This window comes from Lissotriton helveticus, chromosome 7, assembly GCF_964261635.1.
Source record: "Lissotriton helveticus chromosome 7, aLisHel1.1, whole genome shotgun sequence".
Taxonomy (NCBI): Eukaryota; Metazoa; Chordata; class Amphibia; order Caudata; family Salamandridae; genus Lissotriton; species Lissotriton helveticus.
This window is the reverse complement of record NC_136068.1, coordinates 923,107,451-923,130,237: the sequence shown is the minus strand read 5'-3', so window position 1 is coordinate 923,130,237 and position 22,787 is coordinate 923,107,451. Positions and strand designations below refer to the sequence as shown.

The 22,787-nt window shown below is 46.1% G+C and overlaps 1 protein-coding gene across 1 annotated transcript in view; it reads right to left on the bottom strand.

The window, feature by feature from the left end:
- Nucleotides 1-20,549, bottom strand: part of DND1 (DND microRNA-mediated repression inhibitor 1) — a 235,313-nt gene extending 214,764 nt beyond the window's left edge. Inside the window, exons 1-3 of the mRNA XM_078653446.1 lie at nt 20,351-20,549; nt 16,568-16,685; nt 15,315-15,776 (exon numbers count right to left, since the gene is read on the bottom strand). Of these exons, the coding sequence (XP_078509572.1) occupies nt 15,315-15,776; nt 16,568-16,685; nt 20,351-20,377 (607 nt within the window). The 5' untranslated portion in view covers nt 20,378-20,549. The remainder of the gene's footprint in view (nt 1-15,314; nt 15,777-16,567; nt 16,686-20,350) is intronic.
- Between the last annotated feature and the right edge of the window lie 2,238 nt (nt 20,550-22,787).

The following is a 22,787-nucleotide window of genomic DNA, read 5'->3' as shown; positions in this document are numbered from 1 at the left end:
GTGGAAGGGTGCATTGGACACCAAATTTGTAACCCAAATCGTGCAGCTACGATAACGGCCCTCAGTCTCGAATTCGGGCTCCTCTCGATTTACATGTTTACCATGGCAGCATGTATACTGTGTGATAATGCCTTACTAGTGATGCGAGCTCTATGACGGGAAAATTTTCTGCCTGGAGGAAAAAAAGCAGTCTTCAAAAATTATGAGAAGGTCTTAGACTTATTTTACATTGGGCATAGTGGTGCAAGCCCTCTACCAAAACAAGTCATGAAAACTAATAAACTATTTATGAAGTCAGTCACAAAAGACATATTGTACTGTGTTCAGGACATTCTAGGAATGACACGCTAGTGGGAAGTAGTGTGTATAAACAACCCCTAGCTTATTATCGTATTGAACCTTCACCATGTAGAGCGTAGAACTATCCTGTTGCGGAGGCTGAATTTGCTCCCCATGCAAATTTTAACAGGGGTATGGTAGGGATTACCCAGGGAGGACAGACTGACCTGGGTGGAAACCGGGTGCAAGATTTAAATCGTGTTATTTGTCTGACCCCCATAACAGACATTATGACATGTTTTACTTTAGAAACACTGGTCTTAAAATAAACTATCACTACTGCAGAGGAGGCCTGGAACTGCCTTTTGGCACCTCCCTCTGAACCAGTAGGTATTAAAAAAATGCTTTTTTAAACAATTTTAAACTATTGTTTAGAGTATTATGTTGCGTTTAGCTCTGGTATGTTGAACATGGTCCCCTCTGGGTAACATACTCTGCACATTATAAGTAGTATTTTAGGACACTTTGAATTGTACAGTTGAAGTTAAGAGTATTTAAATGGTATAAAGCCCATTGTACTGACTACGCACTGTATTATAAAGGATTTGTGCAATTGTTTCTACATATGCGCACTTGCAACATTATACATCACATATGTCTATTATATGTGGAGTTATTTTTAGTTTTGCCTAATGCTGCTATGAATTTTGTACTGTATAACAAAATTAATAGTTAAGTCCTCGAATGTATCTTACTCTTATTAAGAACTGCATGAGTCGGTAAATTGGAGCAGTCCTTGTACCTTTTATGTGGAACTTTTCAGAGTTTCAAATCATATTAAAACACATCGATTTAGTAAAGCTTACGCTAAAGTACCGTCGGCCAGAGTTTGTTATGGTGACAAGTCCATGTTAATAGCTATAGGCTTAATTGGCGTGCAGAGAAAGAGGCCCAATGCCATAGGTCTGGCCGGATTATTAAGAGTAATGGCAAAGCCAGTAGGTCTTAATTGTTGTGAAAAGCATTGTGTTTAAGGCAAAAGACTTTAAGGGCGAGTACTTATTACACGGTGCTAAAGCATGTAAATGTGAATTTTGGTACATGGAATTTCGTAGATTAATAGTAGGCCAGTGTTTTGGTATTAGTGTCCCGAACAAATCGTGTGAAGAGATGAATTGCACTATAGTAATCCTTATTAGGCTCTATTAGTAGGGATTTTATATTGTTTTGACAACTGTATTTTGTACATAAATGTAATTTTATTAGGGTATCCATGCATTTGGTTTGCAGGAAGGCTTATGAATTAACTCCGTAGGTAGACGTTGGTTATTGTGACAAGCCTAGGATAAACGCCCAATTGTTTAAAGTGAAAAGTTATGATACAATTTCTCTTTTTATCGTAAAGTTTAGGATAATACCAAGCAGGGCAAATAGGTTGCTTGCCACTCTTATCTGCAGTGGACCGCATCCCACGTGGCCACTTGCTCTAAACCAGTAGACCTTTATGCAATGTGGCGGTCCCTAGTGTATGAAGGTTTTACTTTTCATGGATGGCCAACACCTTGGTTCTAAATGTGACAGCTATGTTTTATCTTTAAAGCAAACTATTTATAACACCTTTACAAGATGGATATCCGCTATGTTTAGTTTTGTTGATGGCAGCAGATTTAATTTTTCCTACTGGTATTACTTTGATTTAGCTTTAATAGGTTGTTGAATTTGTGTTTTATTGCAGTTGTGTCAGAGTGAATGCAAGAATGTGTCTGAATTGATTAACGGATGCAGGAGTGGAAGGATGAGCTAGAGTGCATGTGTGTGGGTAAGCTATAGCATGGGCTGTTAGTAAATTCTGTATTTGGTAACTAACATTTATGCTTACTTGTATGAACCTGTCCAATAGTGATAATTATTTTGCATTCTATTGGTTGAGCTTTGTTTATAGAACATTTCAAGTTGTAGGAGTCCATCCAGGGTTGTCGGCAGGATCTTGCTGTGATGCTTAACTGAACCGCTTATTTACACTACTTACATGTGTATGTGCTTTCTTGACCCTACCACATATTTTGGCAACGAGTAGCAGGAACGGAGAGGGGGCATCTAAGCATCAGACGAAAATAATTTGTGGCATTCACCTTAATATCAAATTGTCCACTCATCGAGAAGATCAATGTGAGGCGAGATCTTCCCAGTCTTGGAGGGTGTGGCCTGGTAGTGAATTCACCATTGGCTGGTTTTTGACACCTTGTGGGACAGCATGAGAAAAGGTTGTGCCATTTGTTAGTCTGGAACACATGTGCGGATCAGAACAGCTGTTTGAAGCGTGTATGCTCAAATTTCACTAGAGAGCAAAGCCTTTGTTATTATTATACTGGATGGGGCATTCAGATAGATCAGAACGCCATTTAGACTTGCGTCTGCTGCATCGCTATTTCAGAAGTTGATGTTTTGTCTCTTCGGAGATAAATCGATCAAATGATAGCGTTTCAGGATTATATGGTGTAGAATCTAGATGGACACAGCAGACGAACATTATAGTATTCTAAGCAAAGCATTAGACACATTAGGAAACGAAATGTATGACAATTTGTTTAGATAAGTGCAAATATTTTGCTGAAGGAGTAGAATACTAGGGTCACACATTGGCAAAAAGTGATTTCTCTTAAGGAGTTGTTGGAACCGATTCACAACATGCAAATTCCTGTTGACAAAAAACTCAAATTATATTTAGGTTTATTAGGGTATTACGTTAGGTTTGTTAAAAACGTTGCCGATATTGTGCATCCTTTGCAATTATTACTCAAAAAGGGAACATAGCTTAAGTGGGATGTGGAAAACACATCACCTTTCAACAGTTTGAAGGAGATAATACTTCAATCCAAACCCTTGTTTCGTTCGCACACAATGGGGTTAACGTGATCACAGTGGATGTCCGTGTCATTGGTGTGGTTTTTAGTCAAATTAAAGATGGAGTTGAATCCACCATTGCTTTAGCATCCAGACTGTTGGCACTTTTTTTAATCTAGGTATTCCAACATTGAACCCTTTTTGTTGAGGTGCCGAGGAGTTCCTACCGCTGGGTCACATTCAACGCTACATGCATCTCCTGTCAGTCCGTGCTCTGCCGCTCGGTCGAGCTAGAGGCCCAGATCGTTCACCTCCGACCAGGCGGGACAATTACATGGAAAAGGTTACCGGAGGTAGACCTACCCCGCTCGGGGGGTCCGAGCTGCTCGGGGGCCTGCCGGGAATTCCCCCTGCCTGAATGCGCACGCGTTAGGAGTATAGGCATTTCGCGGCAGTTGGTTATGGGGAGGGGACTGAAGATACACGCCAGCATGAGAGAGGGAGCAGGATCCTTATGCCCGCAATCGTGCCCGGCCGACAGAGGCTTGTGCTCGTACTGGGTAGGAACGGGTATTGTTGCTCGGGGTTGGTTGCAGTGCGGAGTGGTGGCGGTAGGCACGCGAGGAGCGTTCTCAAGCGACGGGCCAGTGGCGCAATGGATAACGCGTCTGCCTACGGAGCAGAAGATTCCAGGTTCGGCTCCTGGCTCGCTCGATAGTGGTTATCACTTTTGGGTTGTCAACCACGGCCATAGCAGGTGGTGCTCGGATACGTTAGACACGAGCCGAGGCGGTCCGGTTAGCGAGAGGCGGCCAATAGCTTCACCGAGGGTGGGCATGGAAGCGTTGTAGGAATCTAGATGCATTTACAACACGAGGTGTTGACGCAAGGCACAGATTCTAGGCCAGGGCTCGGCGGGGTCAGATACGAAACGCTACCGGTTCTTTCTCTATACTGGGATAGGGGACCACGCATGGCATGGCGTACATAGTAAGTGTAGGATTGCGGTGAGGTGCAGTGGTGTACGCCCATCCAACCCAGCGCCCGGGCAAGGAACTATAATTGCGGGGGTTTTGCGGCCGGAGAGGGGCCTCCCGCGTCAGCTACAGCTTCCGTACTATCAGGCTCGGTGAACAGGTTTTGTGGCCGGCTAGACGGTGGCATTGCACACGAGTTCAGGTGAACATCACACCAGTTATAGGGAACGGCAGTCATATGTTTTCCCTCCCTTCCAGGGTGCTGTCCCTATCGGGCAGGGTTAGCAGGTTATTCCTTATGAGTGAACTATGGACTACTTTTGTATACAGTTTCTGTAAGTAAGGCATGGGGATAACCAGGGAATAGCAATGTCGGTATAACTGTTGAGTAATACATGGTAACTTACGAGGGCTGAGATTGAGTTCTTTTAAGGTGGCACTAACAGTCGTATCTTGCAGGACTGATTACAGATAGCTATCGATGTGTGGAAGGCCATGAACGGACATACAGCGGCAAGAAGCTGAAGAAAGAAACTTACAAGGGGTGATATTGAATTCATGTATGTGGCACTAACATCCATATCTTGCAGGATGAAATGCACACGGCTGGGGGAGCCGGGAGTGGAAGGAGCAGAAACACGGCGTCAAGGCACTTAAAAGCTGGAATGCGCGCAACAAAGGAAGGCGACCTAGAGTTGACAGGGAAGGGACGTTGTAACACTGTTGTTTATTTTTCAGACTACAAGTAAAAAATCATCAGCGGACGATCAAACCAAAGGGGACAGGTGGATGCGTGTGGTCCAGTGACAGGTACACTGGTAGAACAAGCTGCTGGGGGTTGCTGGGGAGGCAATAGGGGAAAGGAGAGCTGGTCAGTTGTGGCCTATAGAAATTGTCTATTACAAGTACTCCTACTAACGTCCGCCTTTTCCCTCCATAGCCTCTTCTCACGCTCACTCTCCGAGTCCTCCGTGCCGCTCGAATCTTTCTTTCCGCTTGTTGCATAACTGGGATATTTCAAGTGGTTACAGTATGGCGCCATGTCAGTGGTAGTAATCCGTCGTAGGTATTGCAAGTGGCTTTTATAGGGGCATGAGGAGAACGCTAGGATGGCCTAACACGTAGCGGTGTGCACTCCCTTTTCTACCTTTTACTTATATTGTACAGTGTTGTTTTTGCACTGGGAGGAGTAAGCCCCTTTCCTCGAGGGGGTTTCGGTATCACCGAAAGGCACTTTCCCATGGCTTGCGAACGTGTCATCCGCTTCACATGCTGGAGCTTAGTGATCCTAGTGGGGCTAACCCCAGCAGGAGACTACGGGGTCGGGCGTGATCGGTGTAGCGCCCCCTAGGTGCAGCGGCACTAAGTGCACCCCCCCCCTAGGTGCAGGCACACCATTTGGAGGTACTGGGAGCAATTTTCTTAAGAACTTGTGCCCACTTGCCAAATGGCCACTCGCGTGTCATTTGCACGTTCTCTCTCATGCAGTCATTAATTTACTGGTTTTCCAGGCACTAGATAGTGCAGAACAGGTAGAGTACCAGGATATGGCGGGCGGGTCAGGTGCATGTGTGGGAGATCGGCGCAGTGGATTGGCTGGTGGTTACTTTCCCTGGAAGTTGCGATACTCTGTACAAACCTCAGCTTGGCCCGTTGTGGTGCCTAGGAGGGCATGTGTCGTAAACTAAGTGGTTCCGATCTATTGCATTGTGTGAAGACTTCGCTGGTTTCTAGTTGCATTAGAATTATGTGGCCTGCTGACGAAGCCGTTCCTAGCTACTTGGGCACGGAACAAACTGAATTGCACGCGTACATGTGTCAGGGCTGTAATTAGCAGTTGGGCATCAGTAGATTTGTATTGTGCCCGACCTTGTCCTGATTAATGGCTGTGACTCCCGATTGTATTTGGAGGCTATAGTCTTGCTTGCGGTAACGGGAATAAGGCGTGTTGGTCACATACTGTATGCGATCTCTGAGGAGGATCTTGGTGATTTTGTTCTAGTCCAAAGCCGAAGTGAGCTGCTGGCGCAGGGCCAGACTCATTAGGTGACTGCAGCGCGGCAAAGGTCTGCTAAGGGCACAGCTACAATATGGTGCAAGAGAAGGAGTCCATGAGGACCACCCCTCGCAAGGAGGGCTAGCAGGGGTCGCTCAGGGTACATAGATATTAGCTTCCAGTGTTTTGAGCCTTTAACAAGCATGCAAAGTTTGAGGGAAGCTGCTGAGTTGCCGGAGATTGTTGCTCGTCCCGGTGCTAGGATGGTGACGCTTAAGGGTAAGGTTCTAATTATTAGTGGCGTTTGGATACGTTGACAGGTGGCCCTTTCTCGTGTAACACAGCGATAAAGTTGCGAGTTGTGGAGTGTTGAACTTGATTGTTCGTGGTACAGCAGGAATGTGGCCCGATTGACCTAGTGAGTTTTGTCGTCCAGAGTAGTCCTTTATCCCAGTTTGGAGTCCCTCTAGGGTGCGGAGCCACTATACACATTTCGGTTCTTTGTAACATGCTATTTTGTTCCAGCTCCCTGGAAAGCAAAATACTTTATTGCTTTCGACAGGATGCACCAGGAAGCCTCGAAATGTGGCAGGGTAAAATCTTTCACCGTTAATTTATGGGGCTTGCCTTTATGACAGGTAGGAAAGGTAGGTACATGTATTATTGGGACAAATTGTCTCATACACATGTTTCTAGCAGGCAACGTGCATGCCTCCTCTGGATAGGGATAGTAGGAGTGCTTCTCGTAATTTGTTACGGTTATATCGGTAATATCGGTTTGTTTAATTTCCCATCCACAGATTAGTTTGACATTTATTGGCACACGTCACCCAGTTGGGTTGTGTCTTGGCAGGTAGGCCTGCAATGGTTTTGGCTAGGTTTTACTTGTAGGGCCCAGAGGGGACAGGTATAACAGTCGTCATGCAAACTGCAGGGGAAGAACCAATGTCACTTGTTGTGCTCTGTACCTTGGACAGGTCACACAGCGGTTGATCCCGGGTAGCCTGATTAAGGGTGGCTAGTTCGTGCGGGACCATGCAAGGAAGTTCTATTGTGGCCGCTATTCTTGTGCAACCAATCAGCATTGACTGGCACTTTGACTCCCAAAGTAGCGTATATACGGCATTGTTTCACACAGGCATACGTCTTGCACGGGAATTTCTGACATATGCAGCCTTATCCTTGACATTTTAGAGTCTTTTGTTAGTCATTTGGTGTATTTACTGATTTGGATCTGACTCAGCTGCATGTTCCATGGCTGGCACGAAAGTGTTATTCTTGTCCTTTGATGTCACTCTTAGTGCACTGTATTGATGGAAAGGTCACACATAGCAGTTGACACCTAGGTAGCTATGGAGGGGGGCGACTTTTCTTGTTTTGCTGCAAGAAAGCTATTGCGGTGGCTTAGTTTGACTCTGCTATGAGACGGCCGGGTTTGTATGTTATCGCTCCATTTCCACGTAAGGATAGGGAGGCGTTGTCTTAGCGGCCTATCACCAAGCACTTCTCAGCACTTTGTGCCCGAGCAAGCTGGGTAGCCCGGGTAGGCGATTGCTTTAGCTGTCTGTTGGTGAAGGGTCCGCAAGGGACAGGAATTTCCTCAGTCTAAGTCCCTCATCGGGGGTTGACTCGCAGGGAGGGCCCATGGCTAGGTGCTTGGGTAAGCTTTTAAACCAGACAGCATCAATTTAGTTGTTATTCTGGTAAGATAGTCGGGCTTCCGTTGGCAGTGTTCACTTACCAGGTAGTAAGAGGAGGAAGTTTTAGTTCCCTGATTTCCACAGGATGCATATACTGTTGTATAGGCTGCTGGTTAAGCTTCATAGGGTACAACTTAGGCCAGGCACAGGGGGACGCCTTGGCATGCGTCTACCACGAAGGGATTCCCTACACAGTGTTATAAGGGATCTGGCCTGCGCGAATCTCACACTGGCCTCATACGCTTGATGGAGAGGCTTGCGTCCAGCGGTGGGCCGCTCAACTAAGGTATTATGTGAAGGGGGCAGGCAGGGACAAAGAATTGATCCTCGGGATCTGTCTTGTCGGTCTTTTGAATCAATGGCGTTCCCACTGCCGAAGTCAGGGTCAGGTTGCATTCTGGTAGTTCCCTCTCCTACCGGGCTGGTACGCTGGGACACCCGTGCTCATGTCACTCTTCCCATGGTACGACAGTCACTACTAGGTGTGAACGGCCAGTTACAGGCCTTAACAGGACCGGACCAGCCACTCTCTTTTCTGGTCACCTTCTAGTAATGCAGGTCACATACTCTGACAGGGGGTGCGGGGCCCTATGCCATTAACATAAGCTGCGAGGGGGCATCGGGCTGTCAAATGTCCTCATGGGATGGAGAGGGGCATTAGGGGCCTAGTGCAGGACGCAGTATTTGCAGGGACATATGGGTCCCGGCGGAGCCCCCAAAGGGATCTCAGTGAAGCAGGTGACACAAAACATGTTAGCCCGACACCGTTCTGGTGTATGCATCTAGACTCACGCGGGTGGTTAACAGGGAACGGGATTCTGGGTCCGGTCATAGGGTCAGCTAGCAGGGTAGACTGCACTAGTTGGCCCTTCAGAGGAAGAAGACAAGGGGAATTGGCCACGCGTTGGTGTCGGATGAGCTCTGTGGTCTGATTCTTATCCCGAGCTCCAGTGGCATGATGACCTGTCTGGGACAGTGAGGCAGCTGGCTCGCACGAGGTTTGCTGCGCCATGGGTAAATATTTTGGGCAGAGATCGGGCCTTCTGCATGTGGGCCACAAGCCAAACTCCCTGGGTGTTGCTGGGTGGTTAGCAGGCACCGGGTCTACTGTGTCCGGTCACTGGGTCAGCAAGCAGGGTGCCTGCACGTGTGGGCCCTTCATGGAAGTTGTCAGGACTCTTTCGCTCCACCTTGTTGTGACACCAGGCTGTGTCGCCGGGCAGCTGTGGAGAAGTATTGGTAATTTGTCTAAGCTGGGGCTAGCAGGCACTTTAGAAGAACACTAGGGGAATTGCCCACACGTTAGTGACAGATGAGCTCTGTGGTCCGATTTCTTATCCCGAGCTCCAGTGGCATTTTGCCCTGATGGACCAGTAAGGCAGCTGGCTCGCAGGAGGGTTGCTGCGCCATGAGTGAATATCTTGGGCTGAGATTGGATTTGGTGTGTGTTTAATAAATAGTTACATACAAAACTTCTCTTTATGTACCAGGAACAACGGTCTGGGTGCTGGGACACGAGGGGGTTTCCAGGTTGGCCCAGTGGGCAGAAAAGAGAAAGTGGAAGCATGGGTTTAACAGAACTCGGTTTCCTTGGCATGGAGTCACTGGCTTACGCTGGAGCGGGGTGCTTGGTTTGCTAACACGTGAATTACAAGGGAACGCTCAGCCCCCAGACGTGCTCATCCTGCACGTGGGAGGGAACGACCTACCTTGCCTGGGGAAAAGATTTCTCTTAAGGGACATGAAAGTAAACATCATCAAAATAAGCAATCTATTGGGTCCTTGTGATATTTGGTGGTCAGAAATCACACCACGCCGGTGTTGGGCAGGTGCTCGCTCTGTGCAAGCAGTGGAAGGGGCGCGAAGAAAAGTAAACTGCGCTATGCGTAAATTGGCTGAGCTGATGGGCTTTGGGTTTATTCGACACGGGGAACTCCATGCCAAAGCCCCTGGTTGCCTGGACGAAGAGGGCGTCCACCTGTCCGACGTAGGCATGGACTTATTTCTTCTGGACATTCAGGAGGCACTAAGCTCTTCAGGCTGCATATAGGAGGTAGATATGGTGGGGGGGCCCTGCCTGTGACGGTCGCCACATCCAGGGCTGTGGAGGAGTTACATGATGATCCAGAGGCGAAAGGTACTTAGGAGTACCCTATGCAGAAGCACAAAGGGTGCTGAGGCCTATTATCCCTGGGAGATCCGTGCGGTGGACCCTGGGGGTGCGACGGCGCCCCGTTATCCTACGGGCGGTTGGTTACCTGGACAACCGGGGGTTGCTTGAACGCTCCGCCCCTCGTGGGGGGGGGGGCGTGGGCTAGAGGGTGGACCAATGGTTCACCGGACAGGTGAGGGGCTACCCTCTCACCATCAACCGCTAAGCACCGCATGGCCAAGGCCGCGGGCTACTTGGCCTATCAGGTGGCAAGCTGCGAGGGGCGGCTTGCCTTGGATCATCTGTAAGTTAACCCACCATGTTTTAGCAATGATATGCTAATAAACCTGCGACTACTTTTTCCCAACAACAAGTTGTCTTGTCCAATTATTTTGAAGGGGTTCATGTATTTGGAGGGATGGTGGGCGCGCCGATATTGGCACTATGGGGTTAACGTGATCACAGTGGATGTCCGTGTCATTGGTGTGGTTTTTAGTCAAATTAAAGATGGAGTTGAATCCACCATTGCTTTAGCATCCAGACTGTTGGCACTTTTTTTAATCTAGGTATTCCACCATTGAATGGGAGGCATTAGGGTGTAGTTGGTCAGTATAACATTTTAAAATGTATCGTGGGGTAAGCCTTTTTACTTGACAACTGACCACAGACCTTTAATTTCATTATTGTCAAAGCATGGAATGGGCAAAGCATTTTCTCTGTTAGTTAGGTTACTGGCTAAATTATAGGAGAAAAAATGTTATGGGTATGTATTTACCAGGCATCCGAAACATAATAAGATGACCGTTTATTTAGATTGACAGTTAGAAACCTGAATTTCACCCAACAGCCACAGGAACAATGTGTTGTGGCTACAGTTCAAGCTGTAGAGTCGTCTGTAGAGGAAGTTTGGTCAAAAGATGAATGGTTGTTTGCTTTTCACGTATTATCTGTGGAACTAGCCATTAAGGAGTTGTGAAGGACAGCTTTTGGAGAAACTCATCCAAAGAACTTCCAAATGTTTTGGACAGTCCGAGGACTTATTCTTGGAAAACTTATTGTTACGGGGGAATGCTTTGCTCCACCTGCAGGAATTAGAAAAAAACATTTCCATTGCTAATTTAGGTCATGGGGCAAACTAAGCACCATAAAAAAAAAGTTTTGCAATTATTCTGGTGGCCTTACATCGATGGCGATGGAATTATATTTGCAGAAAAAGTCCTTTATGCTTAAATTCTGTATCAGTGTTGAAGACAACAATTTTCTCTTTGTAAAAAGGAAATTCCAGAGATACTTTTGTCAAATCTTGTTATTGAGTTGCCGGGGCCGGTTGAAAATATTGGACCTGGGAAACATTTTAGTATTCATTATTTCTCAAAGTAAGTGGAATTTAAATGAATTTCACAACCCATTGCTGAAGCAGCTATTTCTTTAATACACCTTCAGGAGAGAAGGTTTATCGAACACTATTGTTTCAGATAATAGAACACAATTTTCATCTAGCAAAATGAATGATTTTTAAGTATAGGAAGTGGGCGTATTAAAATTTCTTTATGCTCAAACATGAAAGATAACACAAGACATTAGTGGAGGGAACTCAGTTAGCTGTTAAGAGCACTCCTCGATGTTAAGAAAACCACAGCATTGGCGTAGCCAATAGGTTTTGCTTTTGGGACCTTATTTTTTTGATAAGTGTACCCATGCAACGGTTGATGTTGCAGCAAGGATATTGTGCTGCATACTTCAATACAAATGCGAGACCTATTGGCTATGTCTTTTCACGCAAAAGTGCTCCTGCGTAGTCCGTGCGTCGTAGCACACCCCTTTTCGTAGAGAATTGGGAGGGCCCCAATGATGAAGCATGTCACCGTGAGGAAACTCCGGTGAGTGAGGGGACACTAGAAAGACATTTTTCTTTCTTGGTAGGCACCACCGACCACACAGGTCAGTTGCCACAACTTGAGCTAGGTCTACGAATTCAGTAACTTGGATTCTTGGTTAAACAAAAGGGTGTGGTCAGCTATTTTCTCCATAACAAAGGAATGTCTTCAGCTGGTCGCCCAACACAGCTGCCAGATGGTACAGAACAGATGTCTTGAATCATATGCCAAAAAGTCCCACCGTTCCAAAGGCAACAGATATAGGGTCGCTCCATCAAGTCCGGCTAGTAAGGGAGAAAGTATTAGCTAGAAAGCAGTTTGAAGACAGAACCACGGTTCCATGGCTTGAAGCCTGAGGCTTTGGGGACAGTTTTAAAGTCACATCTCTAGGGTTATTAGGAGACAAAGTTCTAGCTCGGGGGCTTTGAGACTTGAGGTCTGGAGATAGGGTAGAGAAAGTCACAGCTACAGGACAATTAGGAGACAAGATAACAGTTGTGTAGCTGGGATGCCGAAGGTCAGAACTCCTGGGAAACAAGATGAAAATCAGAGCTGGAAGACTTTAGTAGGCAAGGTCAGTGCTCCGGGCCAGGAGGAAGGAGGGTACATCTCTGGGGTTAGTAAGGAGTAAATCTCAGTTACAGAAATGGTGGCCTAAAACGTGACTTCCCTTGTACGTAGGCTGAAGATCGGCGCTGTGGGACGAGTAAGGAAAAAGTCAGGCAAAATACTTTGAGACAAAGACATGGCTACTGGGCTGAGGTTCACAGCACTGGGGCTAGTAAGGAGAAAGTCAGTTACAGAACTTTTAGGAGAAAATTTCACAGCACCAGAAATGAAAAGCTGAAGGTCACAGCACCGGGACTAACAGGCTGAAGGTCACTGCTCTGGGGCGATTAAGGAGAAAGTCACAGGTAGAAGATTTTTAGAGACAAGGAACAGGGGTGCGGGGTGATAGGTGGAGGAGGTTAACAGCACTGGGGCTAGTAAGGAGAATGTTACAGCTACAGAACTATTAAGAATGTGCAGAGAAAGCACCTGAAAAGTATATAGTAATTTCAAACAAATATGATGAAAATGAGTTACAAAAGCAATATTTACTTGAAATAAGGCTTTGAGCATCTTCACATACCTGTAAGCCGATGTACGGCGGAGTCGAAGGATATTTCAGCAAGACTCAAGATGAGTGGCAGTGATCTTGGGGAGGGGAGGGGGGCTGGGAGGGGTGTGGGGCACATCTTTAGTGAGATTCAAGTGGGTAATAGCAGCTAACCAGAAAAAGCCCGGGAGCTTGTTCTGGTTGGGGGGGGCGGGGGCGACAGCCCGTGGAGAGGAGGAGGAGGCGACAGCCCGTGGAGAGGAGGAGGAGGCGACAGCCCGTGGAGAGGAGGAGGGAGGGGGGGCGACAGCCCGTGCAGAGGAGGACGGAGGGGGGGGCGACAGCCCGAGAGGAGGAGGAGGGGCGACAGCCCGAGAGGAGGAGGAGGGGCGACAGCCCGAGAGGAGGAGGGGCGACAGCCCAAGAGGAGGAGGGGCGACAGCCCAAGAGGAGGAGGGGCGACAGCCCGAGAGGAGGAGGGGCGACAGCCCGAGAGGAGGAGGGGCGACAGCCCGAGAGGAGGAGGAGGAGGAGGAGGAGGAGGAGGGGCGACAGCCCGGGAGGAGGAGGAGGGGCGACAGCCCAGGAGGAGGAGGAGGGGCGACAGCCCAGGAGGAGGAGGAGGGGCGACAGCCCAGGAGGAGGAGGAGGGGCGACAGCCCAGGAGGAGGAGGAGGGGCGACAGCCCAGGAGGAGGAGGAGGGGCGACAGCCCAGGAGGAGGAGGAGGGGCGACAGCCCAGGAGGAGGAGGAGGGGCGACAGCCCAGGAGGAGGAGGGGCGACAGCCCAGGAGGAGGAGGAGGAGGACGGGGGGGGGGGGGGGGGGGGGGAAGAGCGCCCGAGTATGACAGCGCCCGTGACAGGGCGCGAGAGCCCGAGTCTATGACAGCGCCCGAGAGCCCGTGACAGCGCCCGAGAGTCCGTGACAGCGCCCGAGAGTCCGTGACAGCGCCCGAGAGTCCGTGACAGTCGAATTTAAGTAGTCAAATCACAATTTTTGATTTTTTTTTTTTTACAAAATAATCGAACCAAATAAGGAAAATAATGTGGAGCATTCTGTGACACCTTGTACCCTAGTTTATCAGTTGAGTTGATCGGCGCATAAGCCTAAAGGTCACAGTAAAGGTAACGAGATAGGTAGCACAACGCTCTGTGCCCAGTGTGGGTTCTTGTGAAGATTGAGCTTTATCTGCAGAGGCGTTTGAGGTGCTACGCATAGTAAAGATTAGTGGAAAAGGGAATCCAATTAAAATAGATGTATGGAGAAGTGAGTGATAATGAGTACCAATAAACTGACATGCCTTTGACCAAGTTAACAACAAGGGAGTATAACTGGCGGTCCATTTTAAATCAGATGGCCTACAGAGCTGGGGATAAAGTTTGAAGCAGACTAGCAACTGAATGGTGGGAGTGGTAATGTAATTGCTTTAAAAGAAACGTTGATTCTTAGTCTTCGTCCTGCGGACAAAGTTGGCTCAATTTCCACAATGACTTAGGACGAGTTAAGTAAACACGGCACAATGGTGCGCGTGCGAAATGCTGGTTTACCAAGCGATATTCACCAGACAACTCTTCACCACATCTAGAACGGGCTTGTTGATCAGACCAAGTATTTTAACTTGTAGGTTGTCAGGGGTGAATGGTGGTGGCGGTGAGGGAGAAAAGTATGCATCCCTTGAAAATATAGGAAGCCACCCTTCGCTATACAAGCATCTCTGGCTAGGCACAAAAGCAGTTAAGTCTGAAAGGGACCATCATGCTTACTGTACCACATCTAATTCTAAGATGGGGAGGGGGAGAAGAAAACTGTTTAAAGGCACACAAATCGGAGCTTGAACTTGTTGAAGATACCCCAGTTGTCCCTCGGGACCATCCAAAGTTGTTTACGTGAACAAAGCATTTCACATTACTCCCTAAAGTATGGCGTGAACAAATGTGCTAGTTATCGTAACGCCCTTAAACAATAGACCACGTCATAACATTGATTAGACTACAGCCTCACACACAGCAAGATGAACTTCGGAGCACTTGCATCCAGCACTGCATTTTACAAATAAGCTTGTTTCCCAAAGGCTGTTTCCTTCATGTGCAGACATTCACACTAGGACGAGCATGCTGTGGTGGTACTGCAATTTGCATGACTATTAATACTTCAGAGTGCAATGGTCCAACTCACCATAAGGCCCATATTGAAGACAGCCTGGGGGTCATCCCACTTTCGTCATTACACAATTTTAAACACCGACTAGTTATGCCTTGTGGCAACCATTACTAAGTTCACAACCATTTTTAGCGATTCTACAACAGAGGTCAAGCAATTTAATGGCAAGGTAAAAGGGTGGGGGGCAGATGTAGATATTACTGCTAATGCGCCTTTAAACATACATACCTTCCACTAAGACTTTTTTGGCCATTGCTGCCGCTCGGTGAGAGTTATATTTGACCACAGCCAGAAGTTCACGTTTCTTGGTGGGGCTTGGGTACAAAGCGAGGTCTTCAATTCCGGAAGTCAGCTGCTGCAGTGCCATTTTCAGTTCCCCCTGCTCCAGGCGGCAGGGCACGCCGTCGACACACAACTCGCACTTCTCGGTGCTCCGACACACGACAATGCGGTGGTCTTTCTGCACTTCGTAGCCGTTCAGTGCAGCAATGGCAGACTGGGCATTTCGCCGGCTGGTGTACCTGGCATAGGCAAAGCCTCGGTTCAGGCCGCTGAAGGTCATCATGAGGCGGAATTCATATAGTTTGCCCACGCTCTGAAAGAGGGGGATCAATTTGTCTTCGTAGATGTCTTGAGGCAGCTTGCCAATGAACACCTCAGAACCGGAAGGAGGGGGGGCGCCTGCCCATTCTGTCGAGAGAGAAAAGAAAAAAAATTAAAAGGACAGCAGTAACTAACAGAATAGTTAGTGCTAAAGTGTAAAGCAGCACTTATTCTGGCAGTTACAATAGTTCTCTTCTCACGAAAGGTCACAAGTACATCTAGCCTGGAATTAAGTTTACAGTGATAGATGCCAGAGTTTTTCTTTCAATCTTCAAGGCGCTACAAATAGCGCAGCCAGATGTGAAAATAACCGTTCTTTATTTAGAACGGAGGCTTGTAAGTCTAAATTAGAAGATAGCTGTTGCAGGAGAAGCAGGTTTCCAGTCTATTTATATGTGCATCTCTGCATCAACAATCTCTAACCTTGAGCAGCCCCACATAATCAGAGCGCATAGTTGAAGCTGAATGGGAAAGCATAGCGCCATAGTGGAGAAGTGTGGCTCAATGGTTAGAGCAGGCAGACCTTGATGCAGAGCTCTGTCCAGGGACCAGGGTTCTATTGCAGCCTCGGCGGGTCTCCGGCTCATTAATTCCCCATACTGGATATTCTCGCCTCAGTGCCTGTTCTGATCATGGGTCCCACGCTGCAACTCTGGGCAATAGCTTGCTTAGTCTCCACAACGGCCCCAAAAGCGCTGGGATGCCTGGCTGCACCTGGGGGGGTGCCCAGGAGTGGACATTTCCCAGGAAAGCCAGGAAGGGTTCCTAAGCGGTATACGGACAGCGCCGGGACACCTCCGGTGGAGGTAGCTGTGCGCTTTACAAATTCCGACATTCATTTTACATACAAAGTTTAAGTAAAATAATCCACTACGCACCCGGGGGAGGTCCGCCGTACTTCCGCTGACCGTTCACCTGCACCAGGGAGGTTCCAGTTTCTTTGACCCAGTCCATCAGTGCTGCCTTGTTTACAGGGTTTACAGCATTGATCCACATCTAAGAACAAACAGAATAATTTTGCCTAAGAAACGTACACTCCTTTAGATAAATTATTTTGAGAGAAGAAATGCTTTAACACAAGGATGCAGACTGAATAGATGAAGGGGTGCGCTATAATCAACTCCAAGGTCTTTGGTACTCAATTAGTCTTAATCGCTATAGCAGTTATTTTCATGTGGATTTACGATAATATGCCAAGCTCAATATAACAAAATATTTATTTTTAAAAAAAGGTGTAAATAGGAGGTCTAGTGCAGACGACAGTGGTCAGCTTTTAAATACTCAGTACTGCTTGTATATAAACCATGCTTCATTTGTAAATGGATATCTAGGTTACGCAGATCAGTTTACAAGGATTCGCTGATATTTAAAAACTACCAGATTAACCCTCTCCATGCTTGAGACAGCACCAGATTTTTTTCAATTAAACAATATCAAATATTTTGTGCAACAGGTGGTGGCTCATTTCAAGCGCTGCTGTCAAATTGCTTAGTTGTTTTTCATTACACTTGCGTGTGGTCTAAGAACATTATCGGGCCTATTGCACTTTTGAGATGTAGGCAGGGCTTTAAGTGGGATGAAAAACTGGGGGGTCTCTGCAAGAGGCGTGGCCAATGTAATTAAGGGCGTGGCTTAACACGCAATGTACAAATCTATGCTTAGCATAGATTGCCATTCAACTTGTATTTTGCCGTTTCTGTAATTGCATTTAGATATATGATACAGGAAGAAACATCATACCTAGGCTACACTTATCAGGACTATTGGCTTTGACAATGGTTGTTACAGACCTTCCAAGGTCCCATGCATCACGCCTAAGACCCACGGAACACTATGACCGCCTGACTCCCACTGCGGAGGCCTGCTTGTTCATGCGAGGCCTCAGGGGCGCACCCTGACTGTAGTAGAGCCGATCTCAGCGAGCCTGATGCAGGCGGCCGGCAGAGAAGCAAACCAGGCATCCGGCGCCTACGTGAAAATGCAACTGCTCTTGCTGGCCGCAGGTAGGCCATCACTGCAACTAAATTCAAGCAAGTGTGTGCCCTGAAATCATGGGCATAAATTAAAATCGGAAATAACGTTTAAAATGTGCTTCGGCTTACCTTGCCTCCTTCAAATTCCACGCACACATCAATGACCCAGTCACCCATTCTCGCACCCCATCACACACATACATACATACTTCAGACTGTAGGCAACACACACCGGTATATTGCACGAAAAGTCAGGGCATTCAAATAATCAACATGGGCGAAAGATGAGGTCTACAGCTGAAATCAGAAAAAAATGTACACCAGATATCGTAAGGCCGGAAAAGGCATTAAACGGTTTCAATGTTTGTGAATGGTTACACGCAGAATTTGGATTAATGAACTAGAACGCACTTGTACGTACGCGCCCTTAAAAAGTCCTAGTAATCCAGAGCACTTGCTGCGCTCTGTTCGTGCGCACTTATCCAGTGTATCTGAAAGCCTCCAGTTTTACGCTCTTGGTTGATACGCCTTGACGTGGTGTGCGTCGCTGAACATGTGACAAATGGAAGGAAATCATGTGTTGTCACTGCACTAAACGGTGCCTTGCATGCAAGATTGGAGTGAGCAAACGAGGGAGAGCTCAAGTCGAAGCTGTTATGGATATGCCGTAGGTCATTGCAGGTAAACATCGCATTTAATTACAGCAGTGTATTTAGCATGTGTGCGCTTGACACGAGCACAAGGTACATTACACGGGTCAAATCGATTTTTTAAGCATGTTACCCTGTTTTCGGTTTCTCCAAGTTTCAGTTTCTGTCTTTCTGCCCTGTGTTTTTATTTGTCAGTTGCCCCATTTCTGTGTCCCTACGTTTTGGCGTGGGTTCCCTGTGCCTTTCTACCCTGTGTCTGCATTAAATTGTAAGAGATTCTGCTTGCGCAAATGGTTGTAATTTGTGTTTGTTTCCCTTGTCTGCATGGCCTCATTTTGCTCGCCAGAAAGTGTCACTCATACTCATTGAAATGTCACGCTTAACACTGACATTATTATAATGACACCTGGCAATCTGAAACCTTGGCAGTTAAGTGATAGTTGTATAAAATAAATAAGCAGCAATTATAATTGCATAGAATATTAAAAAAAGCTTCCACTTCAAAGCCCTGATGACACCACCTCGATGTTGCTGCTCCTGAGTTTTAAAAAGAGAAGGGAAACCCAGAGAGAAAATGCCTCTTTAAAGGATTCCCCTTCCTCTACAAAGATCACCTGGCATGACGTCATGCAGCTAATGCAGCTATAACCTCCACTAGTGAGAAGTGAGCAATGTGATCATGCGCACATAGATGTGCCTGCTGTCACCGTAGTCCGGGGAAAAAAGGACCACCTGTCCTGTGCAAGGGCACAAAACAGAGCCCGATAGAGAAAAGTTTCGAGACCACTTTAAAAAAAAACTTCCGGTACTCGGCACCAGTGAGACCCGGCCCATTTAAAAGCCCTAGATGTAGGAACACCACATTTCCTCAAAACCCAGATTATGTACACATTCGCCGTGAGACCGTATTATGGGAATAGAGATCTAGATTAATGCAACAATCTACGAACCCGTGCCCAGTGAGCCCGCAAGTTTCAATTAATTCTGGCCCCAAGGAATTAAATACACAACATTTGTCAGTCACTCGGAAAGTGACTCGCAGCTCGAGCCTAGGAGAGATCATGTGACTATCAGAAAACGCAACATTCACAGCACTCAAAAATTAAGCTAACGCGTAATCTGGTAAAACACCAAAGCAAGTTCACAGTACAGAAAATATCAAGGGAGTTAAGTGAAGACGCCCACCATCACTCACTATGTGAAACATAAATCCCAATTTATAATAATTAACACACGAGGATTATAAGGTCCCGCCTTTAAACCAGAACCCGTTTAAAAAAGAGCCAGAGTCTCCTTCGCATAACTTATAACTTCGAGGGCTTTTGTTTGCCCACTTCGCTATCAGCTAGAGAATTAAACGTTTAACCTGGTAAAAATAGGAGTGAATGCCACGGATTATCTCATGCTGTGCCTGCAATGCAACTCAAGAAGTTTTTTTTTAGAATCATGCAACTCTATTAAATGGATGAAAGACTAATTAACAAAACATGCATAATTACGGGATTTAGACCAGCCAAGCGTCTTAAAATATGTTCAGAAACCATCAACTCACATTTGTTCGTATGAAACGTTCAAAAATTAAGCCCCCAAACAAAGGTCAATACGCTATGAAGAATAATTAGGAGTAAATGTTTATTCACAAACAGAAAATATATAGGCTACAAATATGAAACGAGTTGCGTCGTCTTTCCACGGGGAAATGCATGAGAAGCAACTGAAGGGTACTTTTACAGGGAACAATTTATTTCCAACTTCATAAACGAAACTGGTCATAAAATGTTGACTGAAAACGCACCAAACCACCTTAAAAAGAAACATGGTCAGACTCCAAATGCCAATCACTGAAAACTCAAGTTTGCCTTAAGTCACATGACATGAAGCGGCTAAGTACCCTCCCATCCCGGATGTCAATCGCACTAGTACACATGGGTGGGGGTACGAGGGTGCTCTTTTCTTTTGGCACCTGCAAATGGCGACTACTACTACCAACGCAGAGCGTATACTCCTCCACACCACCTTGGCAGCCCCCACTCCTTACCTCGCACTGCTGGTTTTCCATCTCCATGGCTCGGCTGGCTCAGACTTCCGCCCGCTCGCTCGCACGCGCCGCTTCTACGCACCTGTCGCTGCAGCCACGTTTTATACACTCGGATAATTCCCAGCCAATTTCTGCCGCACGTGTGTACTGGCCATGAGCGCTTCCCTTACACCAGGCGGACGGGCACACCCAACTTCCATCAGATGAACAGCTCATTGGCTGGAGACGCCGTGACAACTCTTAGTGACACTTCATTGGCTAGGCGCCTTCAGCCATCCCATTGGTTAGCTACGCCTTTCCACTTGAGCCTTGAGGCCTATTGGCTACATACTCCTAGCTTCGTAATCATTGGCTCATCATTTCAGGAATTATGAGCGGGTTTGTGTCCCCGATTAACTCAATCTAGATTGGTTTTCCAAACTCTCATTTTAATTTCAATGAATCCTAAAAAGGACTACCCGTCCTTCAGCCCCAAGTATTGGGCTGCGATACGATTTTAAATGGAGTCTCGGGCACTTTCCAGGAATACAATAAGGAAGAGCGAGCGGTATTAAGAGGGTAGGGAGGAGATTCTAACATACAGTAACAAAAAGTCCTTAAAAATATCATTTGCAGTTGCATTGATAATTCAATGCATTCGTTGTTTTGTTTGTAATCTTGGCTACGTTTTATTTAAAGGAATAATTGGGGAAGTTGTAATGGAAATAAATGCGGGTTTTCCATTTTTTTATAATTCATAGATGGTGTTTATTTGAGTAGTATCCAGAAGAGACCCCCACCAGGAGCAGTCTTGTCTGTGCTCTGCTCAGCCCATTCAGCAATTGACAAATCATACCAACGTTCTAAACTTCAACATTCTAAAATACACAGCATACTACATGTTCTCTCTTCTTTGCAATGAGAAAGGAGACTTCAAAGAGGCACAGCAAAAGGTTACAATCAAAGCATTAAGTGAATGTATCTTGAAAAGATGTGATAAAGAATTTTGAAACATGTAATGAGATAAATTTTGAAACGTAATGAGTGGATGATAAATTTTGAGACATGTAAAAGAAAAGCACTGAAGTATGAAAAATGAAAGCAAAGCATGAATTGAAAAGGAACACAACCCCCCTTAATGGAGACAACAGATGTGATTAAGATTACGTTGTAAAGGGAAGAGTGATGTAAAGAAAAGTAAGCATAGAAATAAGAAATTTGCGCGACAATGGTGGCGCAAAAACATGAAAAATAAAGAATTGACATACTAATCACCACCAGGGCACACTGTTTGGCCAGACCAGTGTGGAGGTGGCAAGCAGAAAGGAAATGTAAATGAAAAGTAAGTGCAGGAGAGAGAAAGGAAAAGCACTTTAAAGATGTAAGGGAGGAGTGTGAGGTACACCTAGGTAGATTTTAGAAAATAAATCCACTAGACAGTTGAAAAATGTAAAATCACATACAGGTACCATGTAGGGTGAGAATACAAACTGTCTTAGATCCCATGAAATGGGAATATGTAAAAAGGGTTCTGCAATAGAACGTAATGTAAGAAATAAATAAATAGCGTGTAGTGTAGGCTATTGTGACACATGCCTTAGGAAAATTCCACCACAGGGGCATAGAAAGAAGGCACTGTCAAGTAAGTAAAAGTAAAATAATGTAAATAAGCACTGTAACGTAAAGTGCAAGTTGTGCGGAAATTGCACACGGAACAATGTATCGCCTACATTTGAGAAAAGGGATGTTGAGTAAGACCACATGAAGAAATGAAATGTGTGCAAAAGGCAAAGTGCAAGCATGGATTGTAATGAAAGGAAATTCACATAACTAAAATGAATGATCCCATTCAGTGGCATTCCGGCAGTGAAAATACAATGTACATAGAAATAAAATATGATAATGCAAATATAACAGTAAAAACACCATGAAGTACACATTTTGAGAATGGGTGAAATTGCAGCACGCCAACAATGTACAGGGCATGGCACATTAGTACTTAGTGACACTCTGCTGAGATGAGGTGTGTCAATGTCCTAAGAAAAAAATAAAATAAAATAATTGAAGTGGTCATCGTGGTCTGGAAACTCCTGAAGAACTGTGCTGAGTTCTGGTGAGAAACAATGACAAGGAATGTAATGGTACCTTGGTAAGAAAATTGATGAGATATGACACTGAAGGAAGTATATTCATAGTGTCCAAAAGGAGTGGAATTTATTTTCCTTGTGGAGGTGCGATGGTGGTGATTGACCGCTAGGTGGCAATGTTGCGTAGTTAATAAAACTGAAGAAAACAAGCATTTGCAATGCAATCGGTCTCGCCTTTGAGACCTTATATGTATTTAGCTATGCAGCCATTAGCCTGGGTGCTGAAACATCTACTTTTCTTTAACATGAAGGGAAAGTAAGCACCAAACTGTGTGACACACCAGGTATGGGAACACATGGAGAGAAATATT